This window comes from Cupressus sempervirens, chromosome 1 (genome assembly GCF_028749045.1).
Source record: "Cupressus sempervirens isolate cs-2001-9-10 chromosome 1, ASM2874904v1, whole genome shotgun sequence".
Classification (NCBI taxonomy): Eukaryota; Viridiplantae; Streptophyta; class Pinopsida; order Cupressales; family Cupressaceae; genus Cupressus; species Cupressus sempervirens.
In genome coordinates, this window is record NC_143118.1 from 594,354,840 (window position 1) to 594,376,950 (window position 22,111).

The following is a 22,111-nucleotide window of genomic DNA, read 5'->3' on the forward strand; positions in this document are numbered from 1 at the left end:
GATTCAGTCACATAGTCTATTGTGGAGCCAAGTGGTTTCAGATAGTCAGTTGATCTTTGAGAACGAAAACTCCCTTGGATTTGCATAACTGAGGAAGTGAAATATCTTCTGAAAGGTTGCACATTTGGAGGTGATACTTCAGTCACTTCAGCTAGTGTATCATTGGGCCTAAGGCCATTTTCAGCATTTTAGCATTTCAGGAAGCATTTTTAGTAGGGTCGAAATTATTGGAGGTCATTTCTAGCAGGTCCGAAATTATAAGAAGCCATTTTAAAGCAGAACCGAAAAAAAAAGTAGGCCGAAAAAGCAGTCTGAAAAAAGCAAGTCGAAAAAGAAGAATTGGAAAAAAAAGCAGGCTGAAAAAACAGCTTTGAAAAAAACAATCCGAAAAAGCAGTTCGAAAAAGCAAATCCGAAAAAAACAAGTGAAAAAAGAAAATCGGAAAAAAGCAAAGCAGAAGGGGCAACATTGAAGAAAATTATTACAACCATCTACAATCAAGTTCTTCACTTCTCATTTGGCATATTTTCTGAGAAATGTAGGTTTTCAGCTGAGTACAAAATATAGCTTCAGCAGTTCACTATTTTCATATTGTATTTGTCTTTGTTTGCCATTTGGCATTATTGGTATCAAAGGAAGGCTAGGATTTTGCAATTGAAAGAGCATTGTAATTTTAGACTATCTATATTGCAAACCTAGAGTTTGATGATCAGCTTATTAGTTTGCATGCCAATTGTTTGACAAAATGTCAATTGGATGTAAGTTCTCTTTTTGGCATAAATAATGTTATAATTTTGCATACTTAGTGTTTATATTAATGACACTTGGTTGTAAGTGCATTAATGCCATCTTAGGTTGCATCCAAAGTATTTGTCATAATTACTAGTTGCTGTAGCTGCATATTGCAAGTAGTTAAGTCACATATTTGTATTGAATATTGTCAAAATTAGTTGCACATTTATGTTAGGTCATTGTTTAGACAATCTGGAGTTTTTTTTGTAAGCATTCTCTTTGATGCAAATTGAAACAAGATTCATTGCAGCAATCTGAAAAGTTATATCAGTCATATGACCCCTTGTATGCAAAGTGTTTGACAAAATTCTTCGAGCCTTCAATCAGCATTTTAAGGTCGGAATTGAGCAGGGTTATTACAGTGGTATCAGAGCTTGCTTGCAAAGTGTTTGACGAAATGTTAAACAACAGAAGTATAAAGATTTTTGGTGTTTGAAGAAGTTATAACTTGTTGGGGTTATTACAGTGGTATCAGAGCTTGCTTGCAAAGTGTTTGACGAAATGTCAAACAACTAAAGTATAAAGATTTTTGGTGTTTGAAGAAGTTATAACCTATTGGGGTTATTACATATACGTCGAGGGAAGAGAATCCAGACGGAAGGGAATCAACTCGCACGGCTCAAAGTGTCGAGGGACCACGAGCGTGGAGTGAATTCTTCATCCGCAATACACTTTCGGAAGGAACGACTTCGCTTCAGGAAAGTTGGAAATACGATTGTTGGAAATAAGACAATTGTCTGAAACAACGTGGGTGTGCAGAACAGTGTGGGTGTACAAAACAACGCGGGAGTGCAACAAGTACCTCAAATTCGAATAATAATGGCTGGACCAAAGGAAAAATTGTCAAAGTTTGATGGTGATGGAACGGTCGATCCAATCTGACACTGTAAGACATGTGAAACAATTTGGACGGCGAATGGCATAACTGACACAGATAAATGGGTTCGACAATTTCTGGCAACCCTAAGAGGTGTAGCAATTGATTGGTTTGTCGATGCGGATCCCCAAAAATTAACTAATTTGTCAGGAGTTAAAAACGAGTTTATCATCGAATTTCAATTGCTGCGCGACGACAATGAGATGGTAGCAGAAATATAGAACACAAAGCAAGGGAAAAATGAAACAGTCCGTGTATATGCCAGGAAATTAAAAGAATTAATAAATAAAATGGAAAGTAAGTCAACAGATGGGCTACAAAAGAGATGGTTCATTGAAGGATTATGCTCGAAGTAAAGGAAGAAAATGAAGATTGTGTCGCCATCATCATACACCGAAGCATACAATCGGGTGATGAACATAGAAAGTGAGCTGAAAAAAAAGAAGAAAAGTAGCTCATCTGACTCAGATGACGCATGTTCGGAAGAAGATAGTAATGATAACGAAAAGGGCAGCAAGAAGGTTCGAGCTCTCCAGAAGGATATGATCAAAATGATGAAGGAATTTAAGAATATGCAGAAAGAGACGAAGGAAAATGAGCTATGGTGCACAGAATGCAAGACAAAATATCACACGAAGGGATCCTATTTGAAGAACTAGTTCTGTGAGATCTGCCAAATTATGGGACATTCCTTAAAAGAATGCCCCTTCAATATGGAAAAAAGAAGACTTCAACAAGTGCTCCTGACATAGGAGGCTTCCCCATCAGGAGCGAGTGGAAACACCACCAGTGATGGTGCCACTTCGGGCGGGTGCAGAAATAATAGAAGAGGGCAAACAAGCAATACCAACAACAATACCAACAATAATAATGGGAGCCGCAACCGAATTCAATACGATGCGAACGGCCGCCTGATGATTCAATGCCGAGCATGCAATTTGTGGGGCCACTTTGCCCGAAACTATACATTGGCAAACACACCAAAGTTGTTATTCAAGTGGTGCAGTCCGAGAGATCATGAAGATGCCAAGTGCCGGAAATCAGGGGTAAATCTGATTAGCATCGGCACCGAAGAAGAGGTTCTCGCAATCACACGGAAACAAGCAAAACTGTACCCCGACTCGACTGAAGAAAAGAAGAGATTGGAAGAAGCACGGGCAAAAATTGAGAAAGCAACGTAGGCAAAGAAAGCACACTTGAAGGACACTACTGGTACCCCAACAAGGAATTGTGCGGAACAAAACATCATACGGCAGATATTACAAATTGAAGTACCAATCAAAATAAACTATCTGCTGCTCACAATGCTTCAACTCCGTTCGACACTCACAAACATCGCTCCAACTCCTAAATTACCAAGAGAACAAGGAAGGGAGAAGGAAATTGGAGCAAGTGCAGAGGACCCAATGCTGCTAGCCCATACATCTGGACGGCATTCGGTGGTTGTTGAAATGGGAATTCTGGGAACTGTTCTGACAGACACAATTATGGACAGAGGGTTAGGCGTGAATGTGTTACCGGAAGATACCTGGAAGAGGTTGGGATAGCTAATGTTGTAGCCACCTACGTTCCAGTTACTAACGGTGGATCAACATGGCATTAAACCTCTCGACGTCCTGATGGCATAACCAGTGACTATTGGAACATAGCCGTTTCTACTCGACTTCGTCGTCATCCCGTTGAAGAGGAGAGGATATGACGCCATTTTGGGCCAGGGATGGCTTGTACAAGAAAGGGTTCAGCATGAATGGAAGAAGAATACACTATCAATGGAAAGCAGGGGACGACGATTCATTATTGATTTACACACAAATGGTGGGCGAAGAAGCCGTATCATCTGATTCTGAAGAAGAGGATGAAGAAAAGCAGTGATTGGAACCCAATGAGAAAGGAGTCCTATGTTTGGAAGGTGGATCGATGGATGATGATTTTGATTCGGTGAACGACCTTTTTCACTAGCAGATAAAGGATTATGAGCTCTTTTCGAGCTGTAATATGTTAAGGGTCAACGAAGGTGAGAAAGAAGAGGGAAATGAATGTCCGAAGGAATACAGAGAAGCGGAAGAAGGAAAGACGGTTACGACAAAAGCTAAAGGGAAGAGCATACAGTACAAACCCAGAAGAAGGAAAGATTCCACTGTATGGTACATAACAACCAAACTGCATAGAAAGAAAATGTTTCGTCGAACCACGAATTTACTAGAAAGGTGCTGGCAGCAAGGAAAACACATCGTACGGTCTGCACTGGAAACAAAGAGGAAGGGCTTAATAAAAACTTCAGCAATACGGACTGAAGGTTCAAAAATCAAGAATACAGCTATTGACAGCAGAATTCATGGTACTGAGTTTTGAGAAGAAGCTTGGAGATATGTAAAGTCTGAGGGAGGGATGGTATAATTTAAATAAACTAGTTGAGTGACGACTGCAGGCACAATGGGTCACGAAAGTTACACAAAACAGGTGGAAGCTATGGCATTAGAAGCATTTGAAATTGAATAAATTTCAACCGGGCTAGTTGGTATTAAAGTATAGCAGATGGAACGAAATCAAACCAAGAAAGTTCAGAGTCAAATGGGTTGGACCGTGCCAAATACGGGAAGTGGGCGATAATGGAGCAATAAAGCTGTGGACATTGGACAGGAAAGAAGTACCAAAAGCGGTGAATAGCTCCAAGTTGAAAATATATCATGCACAAGTTGTTGCATCATTGATGAATATCGAGGAGCAATAAGATTCAGGAGAAAAAAAAAAGAAAAATAATAATAATAATAAAAATTTAAAAAAAGGAAAAAAAATTTGGAAAAAAAGAAAAGAAAAGAAAAGAAAATATTAGAGTCATCGTATGGCCACTGTATGGCAGCCAACTGGTGCCCCACCGTACGGTGTCTTATGTGCCCCATCATACGGTGATTAATAGGCCCGTACGGCATTTTGAGTGCATTCCTCATACGGCAAAGTAAGACACCTTCACCGTACGACAAGGACGAGTTGACAGAATTTTGCCTTCTGGATTTTATATTGCCCCGTACAGAAATTGCTTAGGTGCATGTCTTATAAACACTGTATGGCTTCTCTTAGGGAGATTAGTCCAAAGTAAATGAGAAAAAAGATTGTACATGGTATAGAAATCTAAGGCACTCATAAAGAACCGCACGACCCTCTTAGTATTCCACCGTACGACGAATTGGGAGAGGAAGATTGGCCGAGTGAAGCTTTGCAGAGGATTTTGTTGTGTTGTGGCAGCTGGATTCAAACCCTTGGCGGTTCATACCTACATTTTTGTTTTGTTGAGCTTGTTTCGAGGCCACGGGGGATTTGAAGTGGCGAATACAGGTAGCACTTTCAATGTGTTCATGGAAACGCCTTCCTCCATCCAACCAAAACACGACCATGTTTAGGGGTGTGCGGGCATTCATAGTGATTTGTCTGAATTGTTTAACCATACAACAAAAGCTCACAGATCAGTAGAAGGAAGCAATCAGAAGAGGAGCTAAAAAAAAGAAGATGACGATAGATTGAAACAATTTAGAATGAGTAACGCATGATGCCCTAGGACCCCGTGGGTGCGTTGCCCCTCAACCCCACTGGGGGCAATGCCCCCAGACCCCCAATCGCTTCAAATATCAATCGTGGGAAGTATGACCAGTTGATGAGACCTGGAGCTGCTGCAGGCATGGAGTGTCTGTGTACTAAAGGTAGAGAGAGCACTAGAGCAAGCTTTTCAAGAGGGGTGATATGCTTTGAGGCACTTGGAGTAGGTGTTGGACGTGAGGTTGTCTTGGTGGATGCACACAGAGCTCGAGAGGAGCTGATCATCCCGTTGAAGGTAGTACAACGACACTTCGCTCAGGGTACCCAGGAGTTGGAAGCAGAGAAAGTAGCATAGGTGGCTATCAAGGTCAGCTTGATTAAGGAGACAGTATTGTGTTAGCAGAGGCTACAGATGCAACGTGGTTTGGAGACCAGTTTGGTGCAAGCACAAGACGAATGTGAAAGTGGTGTTACAAAAACAGATATATCTTGTTGTAGTTAGTCAGTTAATGTATTCCATTTTGTTAATCTATCTCAGATATTTTGTAATTGTCGTCCAGAGACTACTTTTTCTTTTAGGGGGGATGATGTTGTTGGTAAATATTGAGTAGCTGAAGGGTTGATGTTGTCGGTAATTGTTATGTAGCCGACAGGCCCCTTTGGCAAGGTTCTTCTGAATGGTATATGTACAACTTTGGATTATCATTGTAATTATTATGTAATCTCTTTGGCATATATGCGAATAATAAAAAGGAGTATTGTTATTCTTGTCTATTGTCTGTGTGCATTAATTCATTTACCCCATACAGTAAACAGATAGTGCTTCACTATATTGGTTCACATGTCCCCTTATTGACTACTACAATTTCCATGCGGAAGGTATAACTTTCACCAAACGCCAATCTACACCCCTCAAAAATGTATGGTCTGCATTATAACACTATTAGAGACCAAATTCGATAGAATAGGAAAGTATAATGCCCACCATGAAAGGCCTAAAATGCTATAACCAGGCTGGGATTTGTATGGACAAGATTGAATGGAATTCCTCCAGTTTGCCCTTCAAAACATCAATAAATTCTTCACCAAAAATATTAAAATCTAGAACTTCAAAAGGCATAAACAATATCCATAACTGTGTAATGCCCCCTTTTTAGCCTACCATGGTTGGTGGTTTGGACTAGCCTATTGGTGGCCTTGGTAGGTTAAGTTAGAGGGATAGATGGTCTCAGTTGGCAAAACCATACGCATATTTCCTTTTGCAGAGATTAGGGATCTTTAGGATCGCTCTTCATTTGGAGCAATTTGACACACTATTTATAGTAGGTGTCTCTTTCAAAAAGTCGGGGTTTCTATCTTTAGCAAGGCTCTTAAATAGGTTGGTGGCAAAGTTGAGGTTTGGTATTGTTGACAGAGCTTTCATTTAGGGACTTACTATATTGGAAGTCAGTTATGTCCATGTTGATATTTTTGGTCATGCATTTGGACTTGGTATTAGCAAAGTTCTTTAGTTGATTGAGTGGATGAAGTTTGTTGGCTCTGTTCTTGTTAAAATTATACTATAGCCGATGGGATTAGTTAGTGTCCGAAAAGTTGCGTGATGGTTGAGTCACCCCTTTGGGAGATATATGTACATCGTCTGAATGGAATTACGAGGCATCATTGTACTCTTGATTGTATACTCTTCTTTTGTGAATAAAGTACTATCTTGTTTTGCATTACATTCTAGTCTCTTAATGCAATAACTATTTGTTTACCCTGCATGATAAACTTTGGCACCATTGCCTGTCGAACCTGGTGCAAAAGATGCGTTATGAAGATTAATGTCGAATTTGCTCAATAAAGATCAAAATAAAATAAAATAAAAGGATGATGTATGCATAGTTGGAAAACTCGCCAAATGCAAAAACTCGCCAAGCCTCCCAAAAGTTTAATCGGGGAAAACTCGGCGATTTAAAAAAAGAACTCGGGAAAAACTCGGGAACCTAAAAAACCGCTGAAATTTAATTAAAAATACATTTATTTTGCAAAATTTAATGAGAAGATGCATCTAATAAGTTAATTAAAGACAATACAAAAGAAAGAAACGAAGTTTAGATATATATAAATGTATAATGCGTACAAAATTGCATTCTCATGCAGAATGCTCATGGTAGGAAGCAAAATAGTAAATTACTAAATAGTTTCAATCTGTCAAACTAGAAGTAAATACTAAAAGTTTAAATACATCAATACAATTTGACAATGTCAATCACATCTTCCTCTTTCCACTTGCACTAGCAAGAAAGCGAGGGGGTCTAGTCCTAGAAGAAGTGCCCCGCACTGGGATAGGGCGTGAGTTGCGTGATTGTGAACTCTGTGGCTGTGCCCCCTTGCTCGACGTCCCTATTGACTGGCTCGGCGTCCTAGAAGAGGATGCATCTCCTCATAATCGTAATGCCTGATCCTCGCCTGAATCATCATCATCCTCGTCCTCATCCTCAATGTCATCCATAGTGAACTGAAAATCAGCGTTAGCCTCCCCCTCCATGGCTTGCCTCTCCAAATCAGCGATCTCATCTGGTGTAATCAATGGACTTGGCTCCTGTGCTGTTCAATCAGAATAAGGATCTATCTCATGTAGATCAAGCGGACCAGGTAGTTCTAAGAGCTGTGCCTTTTTTATACGCAACTTAAGATTATAGTGCACATAAACAAGGTCATTAAGCCATTTTTGAGTCAATCTATTTCTTTTCTTTGTATGGATGGACTCAAATAAGCTCCAATTGTGCTCACAATGGGATGAGCTACAAGGTTGGGATAGGACTCTGAGAGCAAATTTCCTTAAATTGGGGGTATTGCCACCCCAACTTACCCACCAAGCATCTGCAAAACAAAATTAAAAAAGTTATAAAGCAATAAAAAAAAAATCTGAAGCACAACTTATCAATTAGCAAAATTTTTTAAGTTTGACGCTTTACCTGGTGCTTGAGTAGATCTTGCTCTCTTTGCTAGCATAGAAGAGAACAAAGGACCCCTTGATTCCAAATAGATTTGTTGTTCGGTCACAATAAGGTCTCTCTCCTCTTCACTTGATATCATTCTCTCAATGCATTTAGAGAGACCTTCCATGACCTCTCCATTAGGATCTGAGTAGGAATCATCAGCCCTAAAACAAATAGAAAATGATATCAAGTCTTACTACACAACCTTAAAAAGTAAAGTAAAATAAATACTTATTAAACTCCCAACTTCAAGGACAATCAATTATCATAGTACCTGAATTTGGGATTGAGGAAGTAGCCTGTTGCATGAATAGGTTGGTGGAGCATATTGTTCCACCTCCTATCAATTATTTTCCAAATGGGGTCAAATTTGAGACTATCCCCGTGATAGTAACTTCTAACAGCCTCTTTCGCCCTATCCATGGCCTCATAAAGACCTCCCATCGGGGATTGCTGCCCATCACATGTGTGCAAGACTAGAACCAGCGGCAGAGACATCTACATTTGAAATTTGAAAAATAAAAATTAGTTAATAACATAGTAAGTTATGAATTGATAATGAAACTTGAATACACTAAAAATATAATGAAGTTACCTCCATAATCTCCTTAGCCTTTGCAAAAAAACTATCATCAAACACTATTCGTGCCACAGCCTCTCCTTCGGGCTTCTTTGAGTAAGGTGAAGCAACCCAATCAGCACACACAAACATTTGCTTCAAAGCCAATATGTGGTCAAGAATACTTTGCAACGTCAAGAAGACCGTTGCAAACCTTGTCATAGCAGGTCTCATCAAATCTTTGCCTTTAGTGGCTTTTCTCATCAAACTGAGAACCCATGGGTGATTATAGATATATTTCGTAACTCGCCTAGCATCTTCCACAATTGGACTCACCCAATCAAGTTTTCCTATGTCCTCCAAAAGAAGGTCAAGGACATGTGCTGCACAAGGTGACCAAAAAAGTGTGGGATGCCTCTCTTGGAGGATTCTACCTAAAAGATTAGCAAAAAATCAATAATCAATAACAAACTTTCCATATTTAGTATTTACAAATTACATCAAATCTAAATTGAATAATACCATTATCCATAGCATTACATTCATGATTCATATTGATTCAAATATAAAAAATTAAATCTACTTGTTGCCACATATGCTGCTGCATTATCTGTGATTATTTGCACCACATTCTCTATTCCCACCTCCACGACAACATTCTCCAACATTAAAGCCAATGTGGCTGCATTTTTCACTTTGTTGGAGGCATCGACAGATTTCCAAAACACCACATCATCTTTGCAAGCAATCAAGAAGTTAATAATGGTTCTACTTCTTCCATCTGTCCACCCATCAGATAAAATGGTGCAGCCATACTTCTTTCACTCTTTCTTTTGGTCTTCTATCAACAATGTTGCCCTACCAACCGCTTTGTCAAGCAACCTACAAAATTTAGGTGTAATATTAAATAAAGTGTAAGTGTTAGTAAAAAATTAGGAAATAAGTTATAACAATTAAGATTTAAAATATAACAATGAACTAAAGTGAATCACAATTATTTACAATTACTAAATAGTAAAATACTAACCTTCCACTCATATCCTTGCGATTAGGCGGCTTGTACCCTCTGCCTGATATTGTCATTGCATTCACCATATTGACCCAATAGGGACTATCAGCGACATTCATTGAGATATTGTTGAAAAACCAAAAATCAGCTGCTGCAATATCAGTTTGCTCATGCACCTCCTTAAACCATGCAGTGCCCTCTAATGATGGCTGTGCTCCAGGTGTGTTCCTGGGCACAAAATAACCACCTATCCCTGATGGGGATCTGGATGGTGATGATGATTGTGTCTGACACTTTCCAGCTACCGTACGAGGTGTAGCGATCAATTGGTTTTCAGACATCGTTTTGAAGAAGCTAACTACGTGCTCAGATGTCAAGAAAGAATTTACAATAGAGATCTGATCACTCAGGGATGACAATGAGATCCTAGTGGAAATTTACAATACAAAGTAGGGGAAGAATGAAACTGTCCACGTATACATGAGGAGATTGAAAGAGCTGGTAGGAAAGATGGAAAGCCCACTAACAAACGAGTTGAAGAAAAGATGGTTTGTCAAAGCGCCATGACCAACATCGAGGAAGAAGATGAAAATAGTACCTCTAGCGCCATACATTGTTGCATATAATCGCGTGGACTTAGCGAACAAAAACCCGACAAAAAGAAGAAAGAAAGATCTTCGAATTCTAAAGACTCATCCTCCAAAAGCAATGATGAGGAATTGAGTAAAAAGGTTTGGGCATTATAGAAAGATATGCTACCTATAATAAAAGAATTTAAAAACATGAAAAAGAACCCTGACCAAAACAAGTAAGGGGAATTATGGTGTACGGATTGCAAGGATGAGGGCTACACAAATGGCTCTTGCCCTAAGTACCAATTTTGCAATATTTGCCAGATTGTAGGACATTCTACCAAGGAATGCCTGTTCAATATGAAAACAAAAAGACATCGACAAGTGCTACTAATGCAAGAAGTATTCACCTCGGGAGAAGGAACAAATACAAACAATGATGCGGCAACTTCAAGAGGGTATTGAAACAACCGAAGTGGAAGAGGCGGCAACAACTATAACAACAGCAATAATGGGGGCCATAGTCAGATACAATACAATCCAACCAAACGGCCAATGATACAATGCCGTGCATGCAACCTCTAGGGCCACTTTGCCAGAGATTGTACTACAAAGGGAACACCGCAACTGTTGTATAGATAGTGTGGTCCTGGAGACTACGATGACTCAAAATGCCCTAAAGCCGGGGTCAACTTGCTAACTATAGAAGATTGTGAGGAAGAAACATTAGCAATCACTCATGCACAAGCAAAGAAGGCAACATACCTAGATCTAGAAGAGGAAAGAAAAGGATACATTAGGAAAAAATAGAAATAGAAAAAGAGATGGATGCCGAAAAAATGCAAATGAAGGATAGTGCCGACACCTTGAGGAGGAATTTGGCAGAACAAAAAATCATACGACAGGTAATGCAAGTTGAGGTGCCTATGAAACTAAATGACCTTCTTGTAATGCCTCAATTACAGACTGCAATTTTAAACATGTCACCATCCCCGAAGGTGGTGGATGAGCCAGGGAAGAACGAAACTACCACAGTAGACCCAATGCTACTCATGCTGAACACAGGAAGACACACCGTAGTAGTTGAGATGGGTATTTTGGGAACTCTCCTCATGGACACCATCCTAGATGGAGGGTCAGGCATAAATGTATTGCCTGAGGAAGTGTGGAAAAAGTTGGGACAACCAACCCTGTGGCTGCTTACATTTCAACTACTTACCGCCGATTAACTCGGAATCAAACCCCTCATAACTCTAATGACGCAAACTGTAATGATCAAGACACAACCCTTCTTACTCAACTTTGTGGTCATTTAGTTGAAAAGGAAAGGTTACGATGCCATCCTTAGAAGGGGCTAGCTTCTATAGGAAAAGGTGAAGCACAATTGGAAAAAGAACACTTTGTCTATGGAAAGAGGTGGTAGGTTTGTAATTGACTTGCACACCCAGATAGTGGGAGAAGATGCGGCATCGCCAGATTCCAAAGGTGAAGAAGGAGATGACAAAGGAAAGAAAAGAATGGAACCCAACGAAGAAGGAATCCTTAAACTGGAAGGAGGATTTGACGATGCCGACTTGGAATCAGTGAATGACCTACTCCATTGGCAAATGGAGGACTGAACTCTTTCCGAGCTATCACATGCTAGGGGTTGAAGAAGGAAGTAAGGGAGAGGGAAATAAATTTTTTTTAATGGAATACAAAGAAGTCAAAGAAGGGGAGGTGCCGAAAGATGAAACACCTGCACGTACATTCAATGACGAGAACCCATTTAAATACGAAGAGCCCACGGTGAAGACGATGAACTTAGGAGACCAGGTCAACCCTAAGAACATTTTGGTGGGAGATGATTGGAATCCGGTACTAAATGTCGCAACATTAAGATATGCATGGAGTATAAGGATGTTTTTGCATGGATATACGAAGACCTGAAGGGGGTATCACTAGAATTGTGTGTCTACTACATCTCACTAATACAAGGAGCAGTACACATACGGAAGCAACCATACTGCATGAACAAAAACTATGCCGCATGGATCACAAATGAGATTAATCGGATGCTTGATGCAGGGATTATCTTTTAGGTACAGACAAGTGAGTGGGTATCTTAATTGTGATATCACTGAAAAAGGATACCACTTAAATAAGGATATGCATAGACTTTTGTTGTCTGAATGTAGTAACAATTAAGGATCCATTCCCAATACCGTTTACTAATAGTATTTTGGAGGAGGTTGTCGGGCATGAAATATACTCATTCGTGGATGGATTTTTCGGTTACAACCAAATATCCATCATAGAGGAAGATAAGCTCAAAACAACCTTTGTAGTGGAAGATGGAGTGTATGCCTACAACAGGATGTCGTTCGGTCTATGTAACACCCCAACAATGTTTCAAAGAATCATCCTGCACATCTTCAACAAGATTTCAGTAAGAAACTTCAAAGTGTTCTTGGACGATTGGTTAGTTTTGAGTATGAAAGACGAGCATTTGACCGCACTCAAGGAATGTATGGAAAGATGCGGAAAGGCATGACTAGCACTAAACCCTAAGAAGTGCAGATTTATAGTACCTCAGGAAAAACTGTTGGGACACATCGTGTGTAAGGAAGGATTGAAGATAGATCCAGAGAAGGTTGAAGTGATTCTGGAAATGCCAAATTCAAAAGATGTGACAGAAGTAAAATCGTTCCTAGGACGCATAGGGTACTACCAGAGGTTTATTTAAAATTTTGCCAAAATATCTTACCCTCTCAACAAGCTAACTTGCAAAGGAGAACCCTACAAATGGGAAACAAAATAGGATGAAGCCTTTCAGGGATTAAAGACACAACTAACCACAACACCTATTCTGGCTTACTTGAATTGGGACAAAGAGTTCTAGTTACATTGCGTTGAATTTCGCAATCGGAGCAACACTGGCACAGACATGCGATCATGGACTGGACCACTTGGTGTACTTCGCAAGTAGACTACCGTCAAAAGCAAAAAAGAATTATAGCACAACAGAGCACGAGGCTCTCAGAATGGTATACGCTGTACAAAAGTTCAGACACTACTTACAGGTGACCCCATTCGTGTTTTACATAGACTATCAGGCTTTTCTATATCTCGTAAATAAACTGATCATTCAAGGATGGATAAGTAGATGGTTACTGCTCTTAGAGCACTTCACATTTAAAATTGTGGTACGGTGTGGGAAAAGCCACATGAGCGTGGATCATCTATCTAGGATCAAGTCAGGAGAACCTCAAGAGGAAGTCAATGATGACTTCCCAGATGCACAACTATTTTAGATCGCCGTACTACCATCTTGGTACACGAGTATTGGGGAGTATCTTTCAATAGTGCAATTCCCTAGAGAAATGCCACCAAGTGAGGAGAAAACTTGAACTGAGAAGTTGAATGTTCCAATTGATCAATGGGTCGCTATACAACAAATTCTATGATGATGTGTTCTGGAGGAAGAAATACTGAAACTGTTGAAAGAAGCACACGATGGACTCGCAGGTGGGCATATGGGACTAAACACAACTGCGCACAAGATACCTCTTGCAGTATTGTGGTCGCCAACTGTGCACAATGATGCCAAGGAGTGGGTCGTTGCATGTGATACATGTTAGAGAGTTGGGAAGCCACTAAAGAGGGATTTTATGCCTTTGAACCCCTCACACGCGCATGAACTATTTGATTGATAGGGGCTGGACTTTGTCGGGCCCTTGAAGATGAGCAAAGCCCAGAGATATAGGTACATTGTTGTAGCAACCGAGTACCTTACAAAGATGGTAGAGGCATGGGCCCTACTAGAGAATTCTACACTAAGCACCACAAGGTTTATCTACAAGATCATTACAAGGTATAGAATCTTGATATAATTGACAAACGACCGTGGAGGACATTTTTCAACCATCTCATTCGACTACTCATCACGGAATTCAAAATCTACCATTCCTTGTCAAGCCTATACTACCCGAGAGCAAACAGGTAGGCAGAATTGACAAATAAAATCTTGGTTGTAGTAATTTACAAGTTTTGTGTAATTGAAGGTGAAGAGTGGGAGGAAAAGTTGCCGTCGGCATTATGGGTATACCATACCTCTTACAAAATTAGCACGGGACACACTATGTTTCAGTTAATGTATGGTCAGGAGATCATAGTACCAGTAGAGTTCATGGAATTGAGTTTGCAAATAACGATTGAAAACAAATTGGGAGACATGGAAAGTCTCAGGGAGAGGTTTCATAACCTAAATAAACTAGATGATCAAAGATTACAAGCACAATGGGCCACCAAGGTTTCACATTGCAGGTGCAAGGTTTGACATGACAAGCACTTGAAATTGAATAGGTTCCAACTAGGTCAATTGGTATTGAAATATAAAGGGTGGAATGAGATCAAACATAGTGAATTTAGAGTAAAGTGGGTTGGACCATACAAGATTCTTGAAGTGGGCGATAACGAAGCAATCAAACTATGGATGCTGGATAGGAAGGAAGTGATTGATCAGGTAAACAGTTCAAAGTTAAAAATCTACCATGAGAGGAATAAATCTTGAGGAAATGAGGATACATAGACGAATGATTTGGATCAAATATGAATAATGAAGAACAATAGTAAGTAAATAATAATAAGTAAATAATAGTAAGTAAATATTAATAACAATAAACAAAGATGGCTAACAATTGAAAAGTGTAACCCAATTATGAAAATGTGATAATAATGGAGACAAAAAAAAAGTACAAGCAATCAATAAGAACTGTATGACCCCTACAAACATAGTAGAAAGACACCACACAGCCACATAGATCAAGGACACGAGGATGCCAGTTGCCACAACACCATACAGATCTATCTAGAAACAGTTAACATATGGCCATAGAAAAACATCGTACATACTCTAGACATAGCACACTGTGAAGTCAAGCTAGGGAAAGCACTACTGTATGACTCGGAACAGGCAGCAAAGAAAAAAGCCATTGTATGGCTCCAACATCAAAAATATAAGCCAAAAGATACTACGGTGTAGATGCAATATTGTACGATTTTGTAGAGCTCCAAAAGGGGAATGTACGACCGTACGAGACAAGAAGGTTAACCAGGCATTTGCTTGAAGAACATTTGTACTACCGTATGGAAATGTTAGATGAAAAATTGTACGACCTTGGAAAGTATGAAAGTAAATACCGTACGCAGGATAGGAGATAGGTAGCGGCTGACAGAGAGTATCCTCCAAGTGTAGGGATTGCGAGTTTTGCACACCTTAAAAATGAGTTGGACAATTGATGAATGATCAACACACATGATTGCATAAACAGGGATCATGCAGAATTGCCAAAGGAGTACATCGTATGGCTAGAAAAGGATAGGTTAGGAAAAGCTTGAATACCGCACAACCATAGGAAAGTAAACACCCTTGTGCGACTAGATACTTTAGGAGAAAGATTGTATGAACATTGTACACCACTACAAGGTGAACAACATTGTACGAACTTTCTTAGAAGAAGCAGTACAAAATAAAGGAGTGGTATGGAGAAGTTGGTGGGAGCGATTATGAAGCAAAAGCTAACTATTTTTGGCACACAAAAGGACAAAAGAAAAGACTGTTATGTAGTCAATAGGGAAGATAACCTAGAAGAAACAATTGGAAGAAGACTTAGCTATGAGCACGAAGACGAATCGAAATGTGAAGACATTGCCTTCAGGTGTTTGTGTTGCAGGAGGCACAAGCACAAGCACAAGCAAAAAGAAGGGCAATAGGTAGCATAGACAGAAGTTGTATTAATGTAACTTTCAACGCAAAACATTTCCTTCGAAGGTTTGAGTGGAGTCAACTGCAAGAAATGGTGGCAGGATAATCCTGCAGACCATTCGGTGAAGAATTGCATTAGAAAGGCGCAGGTAGAGTAGGCGATACAAATGCCAGTTTTTTGCATTTGTAATTATGAGGGCTTTTTGCGCACGATGGTAGAGACCTATGACCAGTTCTCCAGAACCAATTCATTTTCCTATCTTGGGCGAGACTTGATCATCTCCTTTAGGGCACCAAACATCACTTGGATATTCGGCATATCTGACCACACATAAGGAGGCAGGAAAATTGATAGTAAACCAAAGAAGTTAAATCAAGAGGTGAAGGTGCAGTTAATAGAGTTTGTATGTGGTGAACTGTCTCAGTTAGAAAAAGAAGCATTGATGGACATTTCAAAGGGTGGAGGACGAAAGAAGTCTAACATCCAGGAAGGACATTGGCATTGCCTCATGGACCTGGTTAAGAGTAGGCTCACGAGATCAAGTCAAGTGTCTTGTATCTTCTTTATGTAGGTAGCAATGATAATTGGGATCATGAATGAGGATTATATGACTGGGCCACATTTCTGGCAAAACAAATGTATGCGATTATGAAGCTACAACATAGGACATTCTACATGCCCCATTATGCTATTGGATTATTCCTAGATGTGACAACGCAAATGATTCCTCTTGACAGGCTGGAGATCAAGCTTGACCCACTCGTGCTAGGGGAGCCCCCTATCATGCAGTGGAGACATTTATACACACCAGGCGGGCAGAAGGCCACAGTCAAGCAGAAGCGACCCAGACATGAGTTGGATGTCGGTTTGGAGCATGGAAATACAGATAGTGGCTAGCAGGAGACATCATCTAACGATAATGAAATTGACGAAGAGGAAGAGGATGTAGAGGATGATGAAGAGGTTGAAGTCGTTACCGCCACACCTTTGCTATTCCCATGTCTTGCACTCTCGACAACATTACAGTTGGCCCCAATGAGTATGCACAGTGCACACATTCTAGGATTTGAACAACTTAGATAGCCAGTAGTGATGACCCCTGTCATAGTTGCGGCTCAGCTAGTACCTACAGGGACCCTAACCATTGCGGAGGTCGTAGTTACAATTCAGACAGAGTCCCACCCATCACCGCCTACAACTTTTCCAAACGAGGTGATGGAGATACCGACTAAGGAGGTTCCTGAGAGTTCAGGGGCACCTTAGGTCAGACTGGAGGTTGTGGGATCTGATGTGGTGGTCACTATAAATAATGCATTATTGGCTACTAGTGAGGGTATTGCAACACAAGACTTGAGCGCATACTTGAGTAGGAGATTCAGCATCAGACTAGTAGTGCCGACATCTAGCACTTTCTCACCTATGAGAGAAGTATCTCAGGCGATGAATCATCTAGCCCCACAAAAGGAGAGTCATCCTACATTGCAGTTGAGCTGCCACCCCCACCTCTAACAGGAAGTACTATATAGAGGATGTTAGAAGCAGTAGAGTCAGTGATGGCCATGGAGCACCCCACATCATTAGGCCCCTTGAGAACTATAGGGGAGGATATCGAGACGTACTTCGCAAATGTGGTGACTCGAGATCGCCGAATAGTGATTTCAGCCCAGACATTTGCATTGGAGGCAATGTTGTGGGAGTTGGAGTAGGTCTTGTCATTCATGCGGGTTGGTTGCCCAGCGGCCTTTTCAGTATGTTTCGAGGCACAAGGATAGCCAAATACAGAGACCCCAGAGATGCAGTAGGATTGGGCTGCTAAGGAGCCTGTAGTAGAGAGCAGAGTTGAGAACTTGACGCTAGAGATAGTACAAGTGTATCGGGATGCGTACTATGCTCTACGAAGGAGTGAGGCGGATCAAGTAGCAACAATGAGGGCTCAAGAGGAGACAACTCCTAGATTAGTCATAGTAGAAGCCAATTTGGCTGCGTAGTAGTCAACTTGGGAGATAGAGTGAGCAACACTCATTGTTGAGAGGGAATCAGAGAAGGCAACAGTTGTATCTCAGTTGGAGGACGCGAAGATGGAGTCGGATGCAAAAGAGGTAGAGCTCCGAAACATAGTTGGCATGATGAAGAGAGCATTAGAGCTTCAAATGCAAGCTAAGGTGGATTTGAACACCTGGACGCAACTGGTGCACGAGTTGTGGGTATAGCTGAATGAGTTACGGGCACAGAGGATGACTAGTACATCCACTCTACCAAGGACACACCCTTCTTAGTTTTTGTCTTGATATACTTAGTAGTTTAGTTGTCTCTATTTTGTCATTTGGAGACAACTGTTCTTTTGGGGGAGGGGGGGGGGGGGGGGATGATGTTGTCGGTAAAACTATACTACAACCGATGGAGTTAGTGTCCAAAAGGTTGTGTGAGGGATGAGTCACCCCTTCGGGAGACATATGCACACTGTCTGAATGGAATTATGGGGCATTATTGTACTCATGATTGTGTACTCTGCTTATATGAATAAAGTACTAGCATGTTCTGCGTTACATTCTAGTCTCTTAATGCAATAACTATCCATTTACCTTGTATGGTAAACAGAATCAAGCTCAAGGTATTAATTATTAATAAGTATTCTTTATTAATAATTAATTATTAAAAGTTATAATATAAAGTTTTTACTTAGATGGGCCAAATTGATACATAAAAGTGCACTAAATGAATATGATATAAAGTGGCACATTAAAGAATTATCCTAAGTCAGAGTGGGTTATTAAAAAGGTTATCTTTAATGGTCATTTATTGCATTTATGCAATTGATGCCAAGTCCATAGGGGAAACAAACTAATTTGTTATAAGTCAAGGTGCTTTTTAAGCCAAATATATTTTAATTATTTTAAATGCAGTAAGCATGGAGCTGGGCATCAAACATATAAGGCTTTCATGAAACAAATCAACTATTGTTATGATAATTTTCTTATTTTATAACGTTGGCGCGAGCTTCTGGATTTGGGAGTTGGTGCTTGGACTAGGGTTTGCTCTTGGAGAATGTTAACTCTTCATAGATTTTGAAGAAGCATTTGAGCTTAATTGCTGAGAGACGTCAATTGATTGGCAGCAATACAAGGGTTGATATCAAAGATTGCAATCAGCTTTAGTTTGCAGAGGTGAGAGATTCATCAAATGATGCAGATTGCAGCCTCTATGAGCAGTGTATGGAAGCATTAAGGCAGCAAAAGGGTCATAGGGTAACCGCGCGAGTCACCAACAGCTGATGTTAGAACTAGAGAAGGCACATTTTGGGGGTTTTGAGTGCCAATTTTCCATCTTGGTGCCAATAATACAAGCTGCATTCAAATCCATTTTTTTAACTTTTAACTATGTTAGATGATCAATAATTGTAATTTAATTCCAGCATTGAAATAAAGAGGAGATTTTGTGCACAGTTGCAGAGATAGTTTTTTTATGCATTGTTCATATCTATATTGTCAAAAACCTAAAAAGCATAAACTCTGAAAGTACAGAAAAAAACCAGAAATTTGAAATTTGCAAAAAGCAATATCCATCAAAGACAGTTGAACTGGGGTAGAACCAATGGGGTTCTTACAAACTGCGACTCAAAATGGAAGCTTCAATTTGTAAATCAACGGCGATCTCAATATGAAAACACACCAGATAGTTAGGGGACATCTCTTCTTCAAATTTATCAACTCAAAGAGGGTATACAATGTTCATTCTCAAGAATCTTTGAAAGAACCTAGGTTTACTCAAACAGATTTCCTAGTCAGACCTTACAAATGAGCTCACTTCCTCTTTTTATGGCTTTCTAGAGTAAAATATTCAGAACTTTGTAATTTTAATTCCCTTATTCTTCAACATAATCTGTTAGAAAGATAAATAATATTTCAATGTGCAAAAGGACCCTTTCGCTAGGCTCCTGACATACTTGCAACACATTTCTAATAAATTATTTCTATAAGTTGTCATTTGAATAATTTAACATTGGACAACTTAAGTGAATAATTAAATTAATCTACCCAAGTTGTGGGAAGCACTGAAATACATTGCAATCAAATTTTAAAATACCAACATGATATTGAAGAATTGGGATGACATCCATAGGCAACTTGATGACTTACTCAAAATAACTTTTTCTTCTGAGAAGTTTGATGTGCTCTAAAAAGGTTTGAAATCAATTCTAAAATTGTCATGATAGTCTACTCTGCCAAATGAGCTCATTGCAATTAATAGCAATCCTGGTAGATTAAACTCGTGATTTCCGAAAGCTTTGGAGGTCTCCCTTACAGATTAGCCTAGAGGAAAACTCAGAAAATAGGCTGATCCTCCAGCAATTGATTATGCTCCAGAAGTGGACATTACACAATTACAAGGGCAATGGATAAACTGTTTACCTTTTATTATGGGAGGATAATGTCTTAGTGCTAACTTTTTCCTCGCCAAACTTTTGGAGTTATCACTAATTAGTATGCCCAAATTTTTTATGAAACCTACTTTTATTTTTCTTTTCTAATGTGTTTTTGTAAAATCTTTCCCATATTCTGAAAACTCAGAAAATATGCTGATCCTCCACCAATTGATTATGCTACGGAAACGGACATTAGACAATTACAAGGGCAATGGATATTTTATGTACTTTTTACTATGGGAGGATAATGTCTCACGGTTGACTTTTTCTTTGCCAAACTTTTGGAGCTATCACTTTTGATTAGTATGTTTATAAGAGAACAATGGAAAGAAATTTGATTTTATTATTTGACAAACAATCATTTATTTGACTTTTAATTTGATTAGACTCACTTTTCTAGCATTCAGCTTGCAAGTTTAAATTAAAACAAAAACCTGGAGTTCAAGATGTGTGGATTTTAAGAGTGGACCATTTTTTGATTTATTGTTCATATTTTCAATGATTTGAAAGCAGTAGGTGTTGCAACAATGATTGCATACAAACAAGTTGGAGCTTCATTTGCCTTGAACAACCTTATTGCTGCTTGTATTGCCACTGAGATTCTGCGACTATTTTCTTTGGGCAGGTATGTTTTGTTTTGAATTCTATTATATTGCAACTTCGGCATTCTGTTTATTTTCAAACTATTTATAAATCAAACAAGAATGAAAACTCTCTAGGATTTCATCTTTCTAGGTTTATTGTTTGTTATGCGCATTAGTGTGCATTTCTCTCTCTTATGTATAAAAATTACCATGAGGATAACCCCTCTGGAATGAGCCATTATCATATTTGAGATTTACATTTGCTCTACATACCATCTTAGCAGATAAAGATCTTGTTAAGGCTATAAAGGTACTAGTGATGTACTCGATTTGATGGGTTTTTTGTGAGTGGTTTCCCAATGGAAAAGTATGAACAAATTCATTTTGAGAAATAGATCTTGATCATGGGTAGCAGACCTAAACTTGGCAAGCTGGCTTTTGGGTCAGGTTTACTTTGCCAAAAGACCTGGCGAAAGCTTGAAAATCTAGAAGTGATATGTAAATATTTTACAAAAACATAAATTATTGGAAAATATGGTATAGATTTAGCCAGACTAGATGAGTCTAGTGAAGTGAGCTAACATGCCTTGTTTTAGCCTACTTGGACAAGGACTTCAAAATTCACTGTGCTTTGCAAAACTGATCTGGATTTTATATAATTTCTTTCTAGAAAGAGAAAAGCATCTCACATTTCTCAAAATGCATCCTTATGGAAATCTCAATTTATTGATTGAAAAAGCAATTATTCTTGAAATTTGAAATACTTGACAACAGTATGATTACTCTTTAAAAAGATCATATTAAATTTTTGAGTAATTATTTGCCACTCAACAGCAATTAAAACTAAAAGAATGAGGATTAATTTTAAATCTAATTACTTTTTCTTTCTTTCTTATGATATATAAACAATCATGTATTATTTATTTGTTGTATCTAATGTTTGATATGGTTTCTATTTGGTTTGCATCACAATTTACATTTATATTAATGTCAGTAATTTAATTGCATCTTTCAATGTGACAAAAAATGAAAA

The 22,111-nt window shown here is 39.2% G+C and overlaps 2 protein-coding genes across 2 annotated transcripts in view; one reads left to right on the plus strand and one right to left on the minus strand.

Annotated features, from left to right (window-relative positions):
* LOC149578825 (uncharacterized) overlaps positions 1 to 22,111 on the plus strand; it is a 196,151-nt gene that overhangs the window by 118,360 nt on the left and 55,680 nt on the right. The window contains exon 5 of the mRNA XM_089831921.1: positions 21,008 to 21,119. Coding sequence (XP_089688047.1) covers positions 21,008 to 21,119 — 112 coding nt within the window. The remainder of the gene's footprint in view (positions 1 to 21,007; positions 21,120 to 22,111) is intronic.
* LOC149578826 (uncharacterized) lies at positions 6,954 to 10,846 on the minus strand. Its single transcript, XM_089815465.1, has 4 exons — positions 10,796 to 10,846; positions 8,459 to 8,682; positions 8,161 to 8,348; positions 6,954 to 6,994 (listed from the first exon to the last, which is right to left on the minus strand). The coding sequence occupies exons 1-4, from the start codon at positions 10,844 to 10,846 to the stop codon at positions 6,954 to 6,956; spliced, it is 504 nt and encodes a 167-aa protein (XP_089671591.1).

Excerpts from the sequence above, each read along its gene's own strand:
- LOC149578826 (XM_089815465.1), bottom strand. The coding sequence starts at position 10,846 with ATGGCCCCCATTATTGCTGTTGTTATAGTTGTTGCCGCCTCTTCCACT. Across the intron at positions 8,349-8,458 it reads TTCCTCAATCCCAAATTCAG|GGCTGATGATTCCTACTCAG; the intron begins GTACTATGATAA and ends TATTTGTTTTAG. Across the intron at positions 6,995-8,160 it reads AAGATCTACTCAAGCACCAG|GTTCGACAGGCAATGGTGCC; the intron begins GTAAAGCGTCAA and ends CTTTTGCACCAG.